We start from the raw sequence: 18,619 nt of genomic DNA, 5'->3' as shown, positions 1-18,619 counted from the left end.
TTTTATATGTGGATGACATGCTTGTGGCTAGTTCCAATATGAAGAGAATCGTAGAAGTGAAGAAGATGTTATCATCATAATTTTCTATGAAAGACTTGGGAGAGGCCAAGAATATTTTAGGCATGAAAATCATCAGAGACAGGAAAAATAAGAAATTATGGTTGTCGCAGGAAAACTATGTGAACAAGGTGTTAAAGAGATTTAACATGGACAAGGCAAAACCGGTTGCAAATCCTCTAGCGAGCCACTTCAAACTTTCCAATGATATGTGTCCAAGTACTCGTGCTTTGAAAGATGAGATGGCGGTAGTTCCATATGCATCAGCAAAGTGGGGGAGTTTGATGTATGCCATGGTGAGCACGAGACCAAACATTGCACAAGCAAAGTGGGAGTTGTGAGTCGATATATGCAGAACCCAGGCAGAGAGCATTGGAATGTAGTTAAATGGATATTGAGATATCTAGCAAGTACTTCCAATTACTCACTGTGTTATGGTGGTACATCTCTGGAGTTGCAAGCAGATCATTCAGGTGATCGAGATAGTGGTCAGAGTACCACTGCATATGTCTTTACAGTCGCAAGTACAGCAATGAATTCAGTATCTCAACTACAAAAAGTAGTGGCCTTATCGACGACGGAGGCAGAATACGATCACAGAAACCTCCAAGGAAATCATATGGTTACAAGATTATATGGAGGAGTTACATCGAAAAAAAGGCCAAGTCAAGACACGTGGAGTGATAGTCAAAGTGCAGTGCACTTAGCAAAGAATGCAGCTTATCACTCAAGGACTAGACATATCAAGAAGTGTTATCACTTTATCGTTAGCATTGAAAGATAATGAATTAAAGCTACAAAAGATTGATGGCTTGAAGAATCCAATGACATGATGACCAAGGTAGTAGAAGAGAGAAGCATATTTTCTGTACTACTACCATTGGTATTACTCCATGTTGATTGATGAGGAATATCGCAGAGGCACAAGTTTTTCAACTACTATTTTTTGAAGAAGATGGATGCAAAGTTGCTTGGTGCTTGGGTATATTTGTCTTTAAGTGGGAGATTGTTATAGATAAAGTCAAATATTTGTTTTAGGGGCTTCTTTTGTCTTTTCTATTAGATTTCCTTTTAGGTTAAAAGTGATACCTATATATTAGCGATGGCAAAACCCTAGCCGTCAAGACGCTGAAAAAGGAAATAGAGAGGCAAGAAAAAGAGAGAAGAAAAAAGTGAGTTTTTTCTTGATGAGAGTTCTCAATCTCTTTGTGCCCTGATCTTGAGAAAAGATCGTCGTTGTATTCCAACTTTTTTGAAGTCTAGTGGATTCGCAGAGTGCCTCTGCGCAAGACGTAGCCCAAGTTTGGGTGAACTTCGATAACAAATTTTCTGGCGTGTTCATATGATTCTCGCTCTTTTTATTACTATATTATGTCTGGTGAATTGTTTGCGAGCATTATTTTTCTGGAATCGACGTGCGATTTCGTAACAGAGAATGAGTGGGGGAGTGAGGAGGTTATACGAGCAAGACGAGGAGGCAAAGGTGGTGTTTGTTCTACATGCTGCGCAACATAATGAGGAAGGCGACGGCGAACTGGAGTGGAGGGACGCTTTCTTCCTCTTGATAAATATTTGCGCTGCCAATAATATGGTGAAGAGAAATTAGTTAAATAATAAAGAAGGTAAAATAGTTGAAAAAGGAACACTATTGATAGGTGATGTAAGTCTTTTCTCGTATCTCTACTGTGCTAATCGTTCCGATTCATCCCCTCCCGAACACTGACCGGAACGTGCGCATCTATTAGGCACCTCTTTCAGATTGGGACAATTAATGATTCTCAGTTCCTTCAAGCCTGTGAGGTTGCGCGTCTCAAATTGTAAATGCTCTAAACTTGGACAATAAGATATTACAAGCTTTTCAAGTAAAGAGAAATTTTCAATCCATTCTAGCAAACTTGTCAGACTCTCACATAATAATCTCGAGAGATTGCAAAATTGTGGCATGTTGAATCCACTCAGGCAATGTCATCAAATCCTCATGGTATGAGATTTTAAGAATACGAAGTTTCTTAAGGAATTGCCATTGGGTGCCTTGCTTGTCTTCTTGGCACGATAAATCAAGTTCTACCTCTCCACAAATGCCGAGTTCCCGGAGCGAGGAAAGGTGCTGCATGCCACCAGAGAGATCCCTTAGGGTGCACCTATGGAATCTAAGGTTGGCGATAGAAGAGAGATGTAAAGGTAACTGCTTGCCAGGAGAGAGATCCCCTAGGCTGTAACTATGGAGTTCCATGGACTCGAGATTACTAGCAAATTGAAGTAGTCTCTCAAGTATCGAGGGCTTCGAATCCGTACCATGAAGATGTAGATGCTTTAGTTTAGAGAAAGGGATGAATGTGGATCCCACTGCTTGTGCTAAAGGGCAATCTAGACTGGTCAACCAATCTTCCAAGATTTTAGTGTCATCTATCTTCAAGTATTCCACCTGGGGGAATGGTGGCACGAAGTCCAAGGTGTTACAAAGCTGTATTCTCATGGACCGAAGTTTTGGGAAGGATGACCGTGTATTGTCTGACTGATGCTTTTGAAATGCCATCATCACTTGCCTTCTTCTCCACCATCCTTTCAGATTATTGCAGTTGTAGAGGGTCAAACTCTCGAGAGATGGGAAGAAGGGCTGTGTAGTACTAGATTGCAATTGGAGAGGGTCAAACTCCAATGACTCCAAGGACACGAGACTCAAAGTCCTTAGACAAGAGAGTTCACTTAGGGGGGGTAGGTGGCTCAGGAAAAAACATCGATAAATTGAAAGATATCTAAGGTTGACCAATTTTCTCAAATATTTGGGCAATGTTTTAAGTTTATCACATTTAGAGAGTTTAAGGGTCTGCAAGTTCAGCAAATCCGTGATTGAATCCGGCAGACTCTCGATGGAGATATCGTCAACCTCAAGAAATCTTAAGTGCTTCAACTGACTTCCCAATGAAAGAGGGATGCAATTTAGATGGTTCAATTTCAACGTTCGGCAATGTCTCAACTTGGAGAAAATCCGATGACATTCATTTGGGGACAACCTATTTATTCCTCCCAAAGGGAGAAATGACCTATTTATTCCTCCCAAAGGGAGAAATGTCCGTAGATTGGTCACTTCTAGTAGAGGAGCCACTTCCTGCTGCAATAAAGACCATTCGAATGATGCATGTCGAGTATCTTCATCGATACTACCTTTATTGAGATTGACCATCTTGCACTCATTTCCCGCGACTTTCAAGGCAAGATCGTGCATGAGATCATGCATCTTGAACATTTCCACCTCACCTGTGTAAGGATTGGCCTCCTCGACTTCAAGAAATGACCCATACAATAGGTCTGAGACATAACCATTGCCGATCTCTTCTAGCTGTTCGTTCTCGTGCAATGATCCAAATGACTCAATAAAACCTTGTGCCATCCACATCTGTATCATGTCTGGTTTATTGAAGACGAAATCTTTTGGAAACAATGCACAATATGCAAAGCAATGTTTAAGCCCTGGCTGAAGATGATCGTAACTGATTTTGAGGACTTCAATTATTCCAGGATTTAACATATCTATTTTTGAGAATTCATGCTCTTTGATATAGAGCCACTCCTTTTCCTTTTTGGCATACAAAAGGTTGCCTATAGTTTTGATGGCGAGGGGAACACCACCGCATTTTTTAACTATATCTCGACCTATCTGCTGCAGTTTTTGTTTTAATGATTCTTCCTCATCTCCGAAAGCCATTTTCTTGAATAAGTCCCATGACTTATCTTCAGGTAAGACTTTTAGATAATAGATACCTGATTTTGTACCTATAGCCTCCACCACCGACTGATTGCGTGTGGTTACGAGTATCTTGCTCCCCAATGAACCATCCATTAGCAAACTTTGAAGCTCCAACCACTTCCCGCGATCTTCATTCCACAAGTCATCCAAAACAAGCAAATATTTTTTCCCGTCTAGTACCTTACGAAGAAGTTCCGGCAATTCGCCCTCAGGCTTCTTATCAATGTCTTCTCGGACAGATTTCAGTATTTCTTTAATAAGAAAATCCCGATCAAAGACATCGGATACACACACCCACATCTTAAGCTCGAAGTAGTTCTCACTTTGTCATCGTTGCACGCCAGCCGAGCGAGTGTGGTTTTTCCAAGTCCTCCCATACCAACTATGGAAACAACCGAAACACTTTTTTCGGAGGAGGAATCAAGCAAAGATTTGATGATCTCCCTCTCATCAGATTGTCTACCAATTATTTCTTCCTTCCGCACAAAAGAGTCAGTTGTCCTCCTCCTCACAATAGCAACAGTTGCCTCACTCCGATGCTCCTCTAAACGGAACTTCCTATCTTTTGCAATCCAATCCAATTTCTTCCTAATTTCCTGGATCCTCTTAGCCACTTTGTAGGGTTGTGCTAGCTGATTTGATTTGTAGAAGAAAAAACGTACCGCTTTTGACATCTTGTTTTCGGGAGTGACCTTCCGCCTCAGATCTTCGGTTGCGACATCATCCAGCAAGTCTTGTGCATCGTACAACACGTCCTTCAGCCTCGCGAGCCAGAGCTTGACCTGCTCGCTGTCCCATTGTTTCTTCTCGGCATCCAAAAGCACGGTTTGGATGGTCTTGACGGTGTACTTGAGACGTTTGAGATCATCCCTCGCACCTCGTGCAAGTTGGATCTTCGAAAAGATGTTAGAACCGGCGAGTTTCAGTATGTCGTTGGTAAGGGTGAAGAGCACTGCTTCCGCCATTTCCAAAAGGCAAAAGCAGGGGTTGAGGAGTGCTTAAGAGGAGGTTGCAGAGTTGATGCTTTTGTTGGGTAACAATGGTTTGGTGGTGCCTCGTGATCTACTTCATGCGCGAACTTTATATAGCAAGGCCAACGGCATCTCATTATAAAATTCAGTCGACCAGTGGGAACGGAATTGAGCAATACGAAGACAAGCGCGTGCAAATGTTGGGTGGTGTGCGAAAGACGTGTGGGGTCCACAATGAAGGGACTGAAGAAAGAAAGAGAAAAAAACCAAAAGCCTATGGGTCAAAAAAGCAGGTCGCCCCTGCATTGTTCAGAGAAAATTTTCTCGTTTTTTTTTTTTTTTTTTTCCGTTTCCATTTGAACATGAAAATAAAATTGTTTTTGGTCTCGTATTGAGAGCAGTTTCCGAACGAAAACCCAAATCCACTCAAATAATGAAAATCCGTAATAGATTTATTGTGTAGAAATGAAAATTCTTATCCAAAGAGTTAAAAAATAAGATATTTAACAATTAAAATATTCTCAATCTTTTTTATTTCTCTAATAATTTTATATTACACCTCGTAGTCTTTTTTTATTAATTTTTTAAATATGTAACACTCTCTACCGATATCAATTCATACAAATACCTTTTTCAAAGAAACGTTTGAACAGTTTTATATTCATATATCAAGATTTATGAGTGTCATTATTTCAACCAATGAGAAAAAAACTCCATAATCACCTTCATATGTAAAAATACATTTTAAACTCAAATATGGGAGACTTTTTGAAATGATTAATTCAAGGATCATCCATGTTTTGTGACAATAAGACCAAAGAAATTAATTTACTAGATGATATCAAATGTTAATTCAAAATATTTTGATCACTCATATTAGTAAAAAGGGATAGTTACTAAATTACATTTGTCTTTTACACATGGGAATTCATGATCATGTAGACATATTGTCACACAATCTGTTGTTGCGTCTATAGGGAACTAAAGAAGCCAACTATGGTTTCTGTACATTAGAAATTGATGGAGCAAACCAAATCTCTCGTATGCTTTTTATGCAATTTTTAATTCTTAAGTGAATAAAATAAAAGTTTGAGAACTCGAATATGTAAATAGCACAAGGACTCCTAGTGTTACTATCTTGCTAATTGTAGGTTTCAAGCTACAAAACCATGTAACATGATTAGATGTAAACGAGTCAAAGTATTGGATATTTGATCGAAAACTACTTATTAGCCCGATCCTTGTATTTCAAAATGGACAACATAGACATGGGTTACTCTCATTTCATTTAGGAAGAAAAGTCTTTAAGTACTCACTCTTTCAAAAAAAAAAGAAAAAAAGAGTTACTTTTAAAATATGTCTCGAGTTTAAGCTCGATAAACAAAACTTGACTCGAAATTATTTGTTATGTGTGGAGGTCCAAATATTCGATGTTGGATAAGGATTTCCATATTTGTCTTGATATCAAATCTGATATGAAAAGATATTGGCCAGGCAAATATGGACGTGAAGTAAATCGGTTCAAGAAATAATAATAAAGAAGGAAAGTTCAACTTGGACATGGACTTGGACCGAGCGCACATGGTTCTGAACATGGATTTCCTATTCCATGTTGTAGTCGGCCTCTGCAGGTTTTATATGTATGTATGTACTGATTGAGGGAGCTTTCTTGTGCCATTGTTGATGCTGTTGTTGACACAAGCAATCTTGAAGAGTGCCCTGGTTGTGCGTGATGTCCATAGGTGCGGGGTGCTTGGCGGGGATTCATGTGGCGGAACTTATTCATGAAGTACATCTAAGAAGAATTAGGTAGCGCATGGTAATGTTCCTATTTCTCCCAATTTCGTTCTTTTGTTCCCCGAAACAAAAAAAGAACGTAAAACCCGTTTGGTAAAACATTTGTTCCCGAACAATTTCTCTAATTTTTTGTTCCGTGAACATTTTGAGAAACAAATAAAAGTTGCTTCTTGTTCCGTGAACAATTTCTAGAAATAAGCTGATTTTTTTTTTTATTTTTCTTTTATTTCCTTTTCTTGCCGCGACCACCATCAACCGCTCGCAGCCACCGCCTACCGCTGCCGCCGCCGACCGCGAGGTCGCCGGCCGCGCTGTCGGCCGCCGCCGGCCGCCGCCGGGGCCGGTGCGGGGTGCCGGTTGCCACGCGCCCGCCGCCGCCCCGCTAACCGCGCGCAAAGACGATTGCCGGCCGCGACCGTCACCGCCTGCCGGCTATCGCCGGCGCCGCCGCCCGCCGCGCTGCAGACGACCGCCGGCCGCAATGAGCCACGCCGCGCCCGCCGCCGCCGCACGACCGCCGGCCGCCAATCGCCACCGCGCCCGCCGAAGCCCATCGGCCACCCTCCCGCGGCCACCCGGCTGCTCCTTCCGGTAGCAGTGCGACGGTGGGGTCGGGCGGCTGCCGGCGATCGTGCAAATGTGGGCAAGGCCGGCGGGCCGGGCGGTGGGCGGCGAGCGGCAGTGATCCGTCGCAAGAATAAAAAATGAATAAATACAAAAGAAATTGTTGCGTTACCAAACGCATTTCTATTCTTTTTCTATTCCGAGTAGAAATTTTGTGTCGTTACCAAACGGGTTCTTTTACTCGAAATTGTTCCCGGAGCGTAAATAGAAAAGAACTATTTCTGAAAAAAAACTCTTCCCTAGAACAAGCGTTGTCATGCGCGGCCCTTTACTGTTCGGCCAATTAAATTTTTTGAGTTCAAGATTTGTTTAATTCTTTCGTGATAAATTGTGAGAAAAAAATATGGTGTGAATTATTTGGGTATAATTGGGTCATAGAAAACATTAAGAGTATTTGAGTAACTCAATGTGGTTGTAATTTTTATATATTGCTTGATTTATAATGAAATTTGTCACTACTCTTACTATAGATGGGAACCATGACATTCAATTAATTTTCTTATGATGTCTATTTTATTATACCACCGTTTGTTTTTCGCAACAAAGACTGTTCCCAAATAAATTCTTCAATGTCGTGTCTGGTGTACTCTACCCTATTATAGAAGTCAGATGTCCTCAGCTTCTGTCTTCTTCTGTCATGTGCATTGATAGGCATTCTGCTGTGGACGTTAATTGAAGTGAACTCTCAACCATTTTAGGACTGCCATCCAGGTCTTTCATTACATTCCCACTAGCCATTATCCTCCCATGAACATAGCAAAAAATGAGGCTCAAGGTTTCGACTTTCGTGCATCCGGAATCACTGAGGACTGTTACTCTACTTTTTTCATGTAATTTTGATTATGATTTCCTCCTCTAATTTGACTAATGTTTCCTTCTTCATTTGTTTTTTCTCAGACATGTAACGTTGATGTAGCATCGCATGAACACCATATTAGAAAACATGGAAACATAGCATGCCTCTATGTCAGGAATTTTTTTGTGTCTTTAAGATGCCATTTTTAAAAAAGGCACATATTTTGAGAAAATGCAATGCCTGCCTCTTACCCTATAATCATTCACCGAGAAAAAGACATAGTCATCGATTTGTTTTGCATTCTTTTTATCAAGAAACCAACAGAGCTTCTCACACAAACATCTCTCAACTGTTGGCAGGAAAGGATACCAGTCATATCCAACTCAATACAGAGTCTGAGACAAAATTCAAGCATCCATTTGCATAAAATTATAAATAAATAAAAAACAATTAATATCAACAATTCAAGCATCTATTTGCTCCTTTATTTTTAGAGTAAATCTCAATCTATTATCTAATCCTTTTTATTTATGCATTTAATTTCGTGAACACGTAAGGAGACAAAAAAAAAAAAAAAGAGTAAGATTACGGGCTTCCAAAAGAAAAAAAGTGGAAAACAGAAAATAAGATTACAGCAATGGTGGCTTTTGAATGACCAATAAAATCAGCGGTAGGAAGAATGCAGCCCGAATCCTCTCAAGCAACAACTTTTGTCTTAGCAAACTTCCATAAACATTTGATTCTCCGGTTGCACCAAGAGGTGAGCAAATGAACCGGATGAGATTGGGAACCACCTGAATTGGTCCGGTTTGTGGTTATAAGTGTAGAACCACCCATTCATACTGAATTGATATATAATATATATATGGCTGTAGTTTAGTGATTCAGCTGTGGAGACTTGGGCTCGAATCCCAGCAGCCAAATTTCTCTGTCTATTTTAAATATTCTTCCTTCATGGTATATATAAATTATGGAGCGTTACAACTATTTAAAGTTAAACTCGTTCGATATTGATAATGGCAATCCGTTTTAAGCTACAATCGGCATTTATGTTGTTAAGTGAATACTTTTCTCGTGTTCCATATATTCTTGCATTGGTACTCGCATGACGGGAACAAAACTTTTTAGGTGATAATTCAACATTTACACAGTAGCTGTGCAGCCTGAATCTTACAAAACAAGTTGTGCAAGTTCACAATTTTGGTCAGTAGGACTACCCCACTGCACGAGTTCTTTCATGGCCTTGTCAATTTCTCTCACTTCTCTTACCAAAAAGCAGTATCCTCGAGCACGCAAACGGAAAACCACTTCGCTTTCAGTCGTGGTCTCGGCTTCGACTCCGTCACCGTCACTGCTGATTTTAGGAAAAACCTCTTTCGAATGCTGAAAATGAAAGCCCCTCATCTTCTCAACATCACTTTCATCAAAACACAACTTGTTCCGAGTTCGTGGAACCAGTCCTAGTGGGTGCTTCCTGGTTCCAATGTGGGAACTGGCCCACCCTCTAATCAATCGCAGCTAGTTGTAGCTGCTCGGAACAGTTATTTGAGAGAGGGAGATAGAAGCGAGCATTTTGTATAAAAGTCTGGTTCTTCTCTTGTAGTCATTTTTAATGTAATCGGAATAGGTTGACTTTCGCTAGGAACCTCCATCATTAAAATAAAAAAAAAGATTGACGTGCCAATTATCAAATAATAGAAATTAGTCTAATTTCATGTAATACAATATGAGCTAAATTATCATCGTATCATTCGAATGCTTGACGTTAAGCGTCTCTACGCATGGAGTTGTTGATTCTTTTTGAGCTGCCACTAGAGGAGTGGAATTGACAAGTCAGAAGACAAAGCATGTGGAAATGTTAGGTGGCTTGAAAGACACCCAAGGGGGGTCCCCGAAAAAAGGAGGGAAGACCCAAAAATGGCGGTCGATGTGACCGCAGTAGATATGCTCCAGTGTTCATAATACCATAAGAATCCTGTAAGGTCTGATTCTTCGAAGGCGACATTGATTTATACTACCAAGATATTTTCCAAGTCAAACCATGGAGAGAGCTACTGGACAAAAACTGCTGCTATCTTCATGAGATTTGCTTCTGCATTTAACGTACAGACACACACAGCTGTCCATCAAAACTTTTGGAAGAACGCTATGAGAGAAAATTTTCCCTGCTATTTCTGTAATTGCTCGTCCGGATAACCTTGCCCGCTGTTATGCTTTTAGTGATCAACTTTAGGTGCCTCCCGTTTGGACTTTCTTTCAAAAACAAGAACACTTGCCGATTGATGGCGGATGCAAAAACACTCATACACGTATCTTTTTAATATTATTCGTGTATTTTAATAATAAGCAAATAGAAGTGAAAAGAAGGCTACGAGCGTTTTTCAGATTTTTGATCAAAAGTGCTTGATGTCCTCACAGTGTTGATTTTAACGTTCTTCAAATTTTGACTACGAACATTTGATATTCTCATTAATGTTGTTTTAATGTTCTTTTGATATGTTCAGATCCAAAATGCAAACGTCTTGTGTCTTCGTAGAGCTAGTTTGGATGTTCTTCAAATCCCGACTACAAACGTCTTATTTCCTTGTGGCACTAGTTTTGATGTACTCTGGTTTTGGTGTTCTTCAGTTCAAGCCCCACTAATATCGGGCCTCTAGTTCAAACACGCCACTAACTTGCATCAAATGATAGAGAGAAATTTAAGAGAGCTCACCACGATAATTGTGCTAGCAATTGCTCGTGTGTGACTATTTGATTGAGTTGGTCCTCTCTTGATCGCCTCTTTCGGCTTAGGAGATGCATGACAACCATTCTGTTCCGTAAACAATTTTCATAACAGAAATAGATTTTTCTATTTCTATTTCTATAAGAGTTTTTAAGCAAAAATAACTGTTTGATAACGACACAAAATTTCTACTCTAAAAATAGAAATTCGTTTGATAACGACGCAAAATTTATTCCTTTCGAATGGCGGTGGACTGCGATCGGCATGGATGGACGGCCGGCCGGCGATCGATGACCGATAGACGGTGGTCGCGGCGACGAATGAAGGACCGATTGACGAACGATGAGAAGAATTTTAATCTTTGATTTCTATTCCAAAACTCGAGAAGTAGAAAATTTTAGCTTTTGATTTCTCTTGCAAACCTATTTCGGAATGGAAATCTATTCCAAAAATAGAAAAATTGAATAAATCTATCAAACGGATTTCTCTTTCGAAACAGCAGTGCAGGAACAGAAAAACTATTTCGAAACATAAATTTTGTTATCATACACCCCCTTATTAACTCAAAATCCGTTTTAGAGCATTAATTCTGCTGTAACGTCTAAATTCTCTTTTAGACTTTGAATTCGAACTTAAATTTTGAAACCGTTTCAAAGTATTAATTTGGATATTAATTTTATAACCGCTACAGATTATTATTCCAGGTATTAATTTATAATCATTACAAAACTTTATTTTGGGTATTGACTTTATAATTGTTACAAAACTTTAATATAACTATTAAGTTTGAAACCGTTTCAGAACATTAATTTGGTTATTGATTATGAACTCACTTTAAATCATAAATACAATAATTACTTCTTGTCTAGAAATGAAACCCGCAATAGCTTTCTCGTGTAGAAATGAAAATACTTATCCAAAGAATAAAAAAAAAAAAAAAGAAGAGAATACTAAGATTTAACAATTTAAACATTCTCAATCTTCTTGTTTCTCTAAAAAATTGATATTCCACCTATCTTAGTCTTTTTTCTTTTAAGTTTTCAAAATATCTAGCACTCTCTACAAATATCAATTCATACAAATGCCTTTTCAAAGTAAATTTTAAACCGTTTTATATACATATATCGAGATATTTAAGATCCTTATTTTGATCAACGAGAAAATAACTCTATAATCGCTTTCATATGTAAGAATACGTGTAAAATTTAGAGTTGGGAGACTTCTCGAAATAATAATTGCGGGATCATTCATGTTTTATGACAATAAAACCAAAAAGATAATTTAATGATGATATCACATGTTAATTCTAAATGTTTCGGCAACTCATATTAGTAGAAAATGATAATTATTAAATTACGTTTCTCTTTTACACATGGGAATCCATGATCATGTAGACGTACATACTCACACAATCTGTTAACACGTCTAAAGGGAATGAAATAAGCCGGATGTGGTTTCTGTCCATTAGAAATCGATAGAGCAACCTGAATCTCTCAGATGCTTTTTAATGCAATTTTCAATTCCTAGACAAATGAAATAAAATTTTGGGAACTCAAATACATAAGTAGCACAAAAACTCCTACCATCACTAACTTGCTAATTGTAAGTCTCAAGTTATAAAATCATGTAATGTGATTATATTAACTGCACAAATTATATAATTGACATGAAAATATTCTACATGTAAATGAGTTAAAGTATCGGAGATTTGATCGTAAGCTACTTACTACTTACTAGTCCGATCCTTATATTTCAAAACGGACGATGCAAACGTGAGTTGCTCCCCTTCATTTAGGGAAAAAAAAAGTTCAAATGCCCATGTCATGTTGAGTGCTTACTCTAAAGAAAAACAAAAGATAAAAAAGAAAGGAGAAATAGGGGTGACTGTTCTCATTTATTTTCTTCAAAATCTTGTCCGTTGTACCCTGCGCTCTTATCGATAGCCAGATGTCCTCTGCTTCTCCGTCTTCTTCTGTCATGTGCATTAATAGCCTTCGAGGCTGATGGAAGTAAACTCGTAACCACTTTGCAACTGCCGTCGAGGTCTTTCGTTCCATTCCCATTGGCCAGAATTTGATTTCCTCCCATAAACATAGCAACAAATGAGGCTTAAGGTTTCGACTTTTGTGCATTCGGAATCGCTAGGATCGTTGCTCTGGTTTTATCATGTAATTTTGATTATAATTAATATCCTTAAAAATTTCAAACCAATACACGTATAATAAATTTACTTCAAATTAATTTTTTATCATGAAAAATTCCAAACTAGTATATTTGTATCAAACTTATCTAGGCTGATAATAAAAAAATCATAAATTAGTATACTTGTAATAAACTTACCATAAACTAATTTATTCAACTGCTAAAAATCCTAAACCGGTACATTTATAACAAAAACACCCTCCGTTAAATTAGATTAATACCACAAAAAATCACAAAAATTTGTATAAATATGACAAACAGAAAGTAAAGTCACAAATTCGTATACTAGTCAACTATCATATATTATTCAACTTAGTAATTTGACAGAAAAATTTAATGGAAATTAACATAGGGTTAATTCGTCACTAATATAACAGTTTTGGATAAATTTATCAAAAGTGTATCAATTTAGGTTTTTTATGGTCAAATAATTAGTTTGTGGTAAATTTATCATAAATGTACCGATTTGGAATTTTTGATGATATCAACCATTTTGATTATGATTTCCTCCCCTAATTTGGCTAATGTTTCCTTCTTTTTTTTTTTGTCATACATGTAACGTAGATGTAGCACACGTGACTATTGTATAAAAAAAGGACACACGGCATGTCTCTATTTGAAGAAGCTTTTCTATGTTTTCAAGATATCATTTTTCAAAAAGCACGTACTTTGCGAAAATACAATACCTACATTTTGCCGCCATAATCATTCGCTAAGAAAAAAAGGTCATGAATATATTTTGCATAGAAATTAACAGTGCTTCTCACACAAATAGCTCTCAATTCTCCATCATGCAAGAAGGATGCCGATTATACTCAACTCACCAAATATACAGAGTCTTAGACGAAATTCAAGAATCTATTTGCATAAAATTATAAAAAAAATTAACGATTAATGTCAACAATTGAAGCATCTATTTCCTCCTCTCAAAGAATAATTACCTTCACTCATTTCATTCATGGAAAAAATAACTAACCCTTTTATTTTCAGAGACAATCTCAATCTATTATCTTTTTCTTTTTATACACGCATTTAATTTCGTGAGCTGGTAGTAAGACAACAAAAGTATGATTAGAGGATTCTGGCAAAAGAAAAAAAGTGGAAAACAGAAAATAAGATTACAGCAATGGTGGCTTTTGAATGACCGATAAAGTCAGCAATAGGATGAATGGAATCCGAATCCTCTCAATCAACAACTTTTATCCAAGCAAACTTCCGTAAGCATTTGGTTCACCGGTTGTACCTAGCAGTGAGCAAAAAAACTCGATCGGATTGGAAATTGCATAAACAGATCCGATTTGCGGTTTTAGATGTAAAATCACCTATTTAGACCGAAATGGTATATATATTTTTGTTTTGATAAAGGAGGGCTGCAGTTTAGTGGTAAGAATGCCATGTCATGGCCTCGAAGACTTGGGCTCGAAACCCAACAGCCAAATATCTTTTTCTTTATATATTTATCGCTCATGAGATTTATATAATTATAAAGTGCTACAACTATCTAAAGTTCAACTTGTTCAATATAGAAAATGGCAATCCGTTTAAAGTTATGAATAGCATTTATTTTAGGGAAAAATTCACAAAAAACCCTAAATTTTGCTCAAAGTGACACATTTACCCCAAACTTTTTTTGTGACGTGAAAAATCCTGAATTTTGCCAACCGTAACACATTTACCATACACTTTTTTTTTTGTGATACAAAAATCTTAAACTTTATTGTGTGACACATTTACCCCAAAATTATAGGGCATTTTGGTCTTTTCACTTTTTAAATTTTTTTCTTTTTTTTTCTTCTCTCTTCCCTACATCGGCGTCCGGCGAGGGCGGGCCCTTAGCCGACGCCGGCAGAAGAAGAAAAAAAAAAAAAAAAAAAAAAGAAAAAAAAAACAGAAAAATAATAAGACAAAAATGCCCTTATGGGGTAAATGTGTCACGGTTTGAAAAGTTTGGGTTTTTTCACGTCACAAAAAAAATTTGAAGTAAATTTGTCATTTTAGGCAAAATTTGGAGTTTTTCATGACTTTTTATTTTATTTTATTAAGTGAAAACTTTTCTCGAGTTTTATATATTATTGCATTTGGTCTAGCCTAAGGACCTTAAACAAAGGCCCCGGTCTTGGGACCCCCTTCGGGTCAACAAGGGGAAAAGTTTCCACAGGGCTCTCCGCCACAATCCCAGCCTTTGCGGTTGGGATGGATCCCACTGGTGATCCCCGTGATGCCTACCCCAGCTAATGACTGGTTACGGTACAGGAAATTACCCAAGCCGGGGAGGAAACTCCCCGGTGTGGCGGCGGTAGACCTGAGCAGGGTCTTTAAAAGGCTCCCCCAAGCCCGTGCGGGGTTAACCACCGGGTACGAGAGTTTATCCTAAGGGTCTCCCCGTAAAACCCAAGGAACAAGGAGGTCGCCTCCCATGAAGACAATAGGGGGAATAGAAGCCCCCTGGGTGGGCCGAGGAGGGACCTTCCCAACCTTTTTTTCAGACCTGAGCGCAGATATTTAAAAGGCTTCCCAAGCCCGTGCGGGGTTAACCACCGGGCACGGAGTTTATCCTGGGTCTCCTCGTAAAACCCAAGGAACGAGGGGGTCGCCTCCCATGAAGACAACAGGGGGAATAGAAGTCCCCTGGGTGGGTCGAGGAGGGACCTCCCCAAGTTTTCAGACCTGAGCAAGTCTCTAAAAGGCTCCCCCAAGCTCGTGCGGGGTAAACCACCGGGTATGGGAGTTTATCCTAGGGGTCTCCCCATAAAACCCAAGGAACAAGGAGGCCGCCTCCAATGAAGACAACAAGGGGAATAGAAGCTCCCTGGTTGGGCCGAGGAGAGACCTTCCCAAGCTTTTTTAGATTTGAGCAGATCTTTAAAAGGCTCCCCCAAGCCCGTGCGGGGTTAACCACCGGGTGTGGGAGTTTATCCTAAGGGTCTCCCCATAAAACCCAAGGAACAAGGAGGCCCTCAGTTGACTCCGGTGAGGGAAGAAGAAGAAAAAAAAAAGAAAAAAAAGAAAAAAGGAAAAAACGGAAAAATAATAAGACGAAAATGCTCTTATGGGATAAATGTGTCACGGTTTGAAAAGTTTGACTTTTTTACATCACAGAAAAAAAGTTTAAAGCAAATGTGTCATTTTAAACAAAATTTGAAGTTTTTCATGACTTTTTTTCTTTATTCTACTAAGTGAAAACTTTTCTCAAGTTTTATATATTATTGCATTTGTACTGAAGATAACCTTTCTACGTAATGATTCAAACATTTACACAGAGGTAAGGTTGTCAAGTCTCAGCTGTGCAAGGCCTGAATCTTACATAACAAGCCGTGCAAGTACACAATTTGGCTCGTAGGATTATTCCACCGCACAAGTTCTTTTATGGCCTTCTCGATTTCTCTCACTTCTCCTAGCAAGCTACTCATGCAGTATCCTAGAGCATGCAAAACCAAGAACCATTTTGCTTTTGATCGCGTTCTCAGCTTCGTCACCATCACGGCCACCACTGATTTTGGGGAGCACCTCCCGCAAATGCCAAAGATAAGAGCCCAACATCTTCTCAACATCACTTTCATCAAAACACGACCGGTTCCCAATTCGTCGAATTGGTCCATGTTTGGGTAATTACCGATTTTAATGTGGGAATCGGTTCACTTTGGAACTGATCACCACTAGGTGTAGCCACTTTGAGCGGTAATTTGAGAGGGGGGAGATGGAAGCGGGCATTTTACTTAAACATCTGATTCTGTTGAAGTCATTTTCAACGTAACTAGAATAGGATGACTTTCGCTAGGAACCTCCTCATACTGAAATACGATTGACGTGCCATTCATCGAGCCATGCAAATTAGTCTAATTTGATGTAAATACCATCTGACCTACACTTTCATCGTTTCTACCCTTTGGAGTTGTTGATTCTTTTTGAGCTTTGCGACTAGAGGAATGGAATTGACAAGTCAGAAGATAAAGCATGTGGAAATGGCAGTGTGAAAGGCCCGTGGGAGTGCAGAAAAAAAGAGAGACCCAAAAGTCGCGGTCGCATCAACCCCAGTAGATATGCCCAGCGTCCACAAGATTTTGTACGGTTTGATTCTTTTTACGATTTGCTTCTGCAATCAACGCACAGACACACACAGCTGTCCATGAAATTTTTTGGGAGAAACGCTACAGAAAAAAATTTCCTCTGCCGTCATTGTAATTTGCTTGTCCGATGACTTCGTTGTTCTGCTTTCGGTGGTCGACTTTACGGTGCCTCCATTCACGACGACACGAGTTGTCTGGAGAGAGCTATCACGCGCTCTATAGGTATCCTCTAGCCACTCACGGGTGTTTGTTTCGGGCAAGAAAAGACCCAAAAAGTCGCGGTCGCATCAACCCCAGTAGATATGCCCAGTGTCCGCAAGATCTCGTACGGTTTGATTCTTTTTGAAGGCGACATCCATTTTGTGCTTACCGAGACGTTATTTGAAGTCTCGAGCGATATATAATTGCGATACGGAACTATGGAGAGGGCAACTGGACATAAAATGCTGAAATCTTTTCGAGATTTGCTTTCTGCAATCAACGTACAGAGTCTACAGACACCGGGCTCTCCATGAAAACTTTTGGAAGAAACGTTACAGAGAAAAATTTCCCTCACCTTCACACCCAAATTTATCCTCATAACTACGTGTTGTTGATCACGAGAAAATTCTAGATTAAACGTCCCGTTTTGATTCATAAGATCAGTGGATACTGGCTACTTAAGTCGAGTCTCGACAGAATTCCAAAGGCCAAACCTAGAGTTTACGGCCAGATAGTTAATGGCCACGTGTTGGGCTATGAGGATAGTCCACTAGAGCTGAAGATTAAGTGAGGTTACCGTTTGAACTCAAACGAGAATAATTGCTCCAATAAATGTACGTAAAAATAAGGAACGGTTATTTGCTTAATAAGCAAGCTGCACGAGTAATCATCGATGGGTCAGTAAGCGGTTGCTAGAGAATAAAAATATCCAAAAGAAATGGAACACGTGAAAGACTGCGAGGTGTAGCGCCCGAAAAAGGACAATCAACTATCAGCTCCCTATAAATACCACAGTCTCTCCATTGAGAAGCCCCCGCGCAAAATACAACAATTGTCTTTAGTTTATCTTTTCTATATCACATTATAACTGTAGTTTTCAAAATTCCCATCGTCGATTGGATTCCGACAAGTCTCTCTATTTGGCTCAGTATCATTGATTAAATTCCAATGTTGTTCCACAAAACTCAGCATTGATTAGGTTTTGACGTTGTATTTTCTATCGAAGAGTATTGATGTTGATTAGATTTCAACTTTATGCCTAAAACAAGCTACATCATAGATTAAATTTTGGCATAATTTGGGTCCAAAGCATAGGCTATTTGGTAATTCATGCCCAGGTTACGTCATCAATTGAATTTTGGCATAATTTGTATTCAAGAGTTGTTAGTCTTTGAGTCATTTGGGTATTAGTTATTAGGATTGTATATACAAGTTGAGAATAAAATTCCCTTTTGCATTTGATGTTCTCTATCCAAGCTCAATGCAAAACCCAAGTCTCCCATAATAAAACCAAAACGCAGCATTTGGTGAAGGATTATTCACAGGAACCAAAACTTGTGAAACATCTTTTTGGCATGCTAGGTGAGACACATTGTGTTGGGTTGAGAGAGTGCTATGTTACAAACCCAGAGTCGAATCAACTTGAATAGA

General features: G+C 38.9%; 1 protein-coding gene across 1 annotated transcript; it reads right to left on the bottom strand.

Moving 5' to 3' along the window:
- Positions 1-3,101: 3,101 nt before the first annotated feature.
- LOC120287262 (putative disease resistance protein RGA3) lies at positions 3,102-4,770 on the bottom strand. The gene is made up of 3 exons (XM_039300006.1): positions 4,185-4,770; positions 3,223-4,056; positions 3,102-3,169 (listed from the first exon to the last, which is right to left on the bottom strand). The coding sequence occupies exons 1-3, from the start codon at positions 4,768-4,770 to the stop codon at positions 3,102-3,104; spliced, it is 1,488 nt and encodes a 495-aa protein (XP_039155940.1).
- Between the last annotated feature and the right edge of the window lie 13,849 nt (positions 4,771-18,619).

The sequence above is a fragment of the Eucalyptus grandis genome, chromosome 8 (assembly GCF_016545825.1).
Source record: "Eucalyptus grandis isolate ANBG69807.140 chromosome 8, ASM1654582v1, whole genome shotgun sequence".
Classification (NCBI taxonomy): domain Eukaryota; kingdom Viridiplantae; phylum Streptophyta; class Magnoliopsida; order Myrtales; family Myrtaceae; genus Eucalyptus; species Eucalyptus grandis.
This window is presented reverse-complemented; position numbering and strand designations above follow the sequence as displayed.

What these genes read in the sequence shown, in the direction of transcription:
- LOC120287262 (XM_039300006.1), bottom strand. Translation starts at nt 4,770, where the DNA reads ATGGCGGAAGCAGTGCTCTTCACCCTTACCAACGACATACTGAAACTC. An exon ending in TTCGGTTGTTTCCATAGTTG is followed by an intron (nt 4,057 to 4,184) that starts GTATGGGAGGAC and finishes TTCTTATTAAAG; the next exon opens with AAATACTGAAATCTGTCCGA. An exon ending in GATGGTCAATCTCAATAAAG is followed by an intron (nt 3,170 to 3,222) that starts GTAGTATCGATG and finishes TCTTTATTGCAG; the next exon opens with CAGGAAGTGGCTCCTCTACT.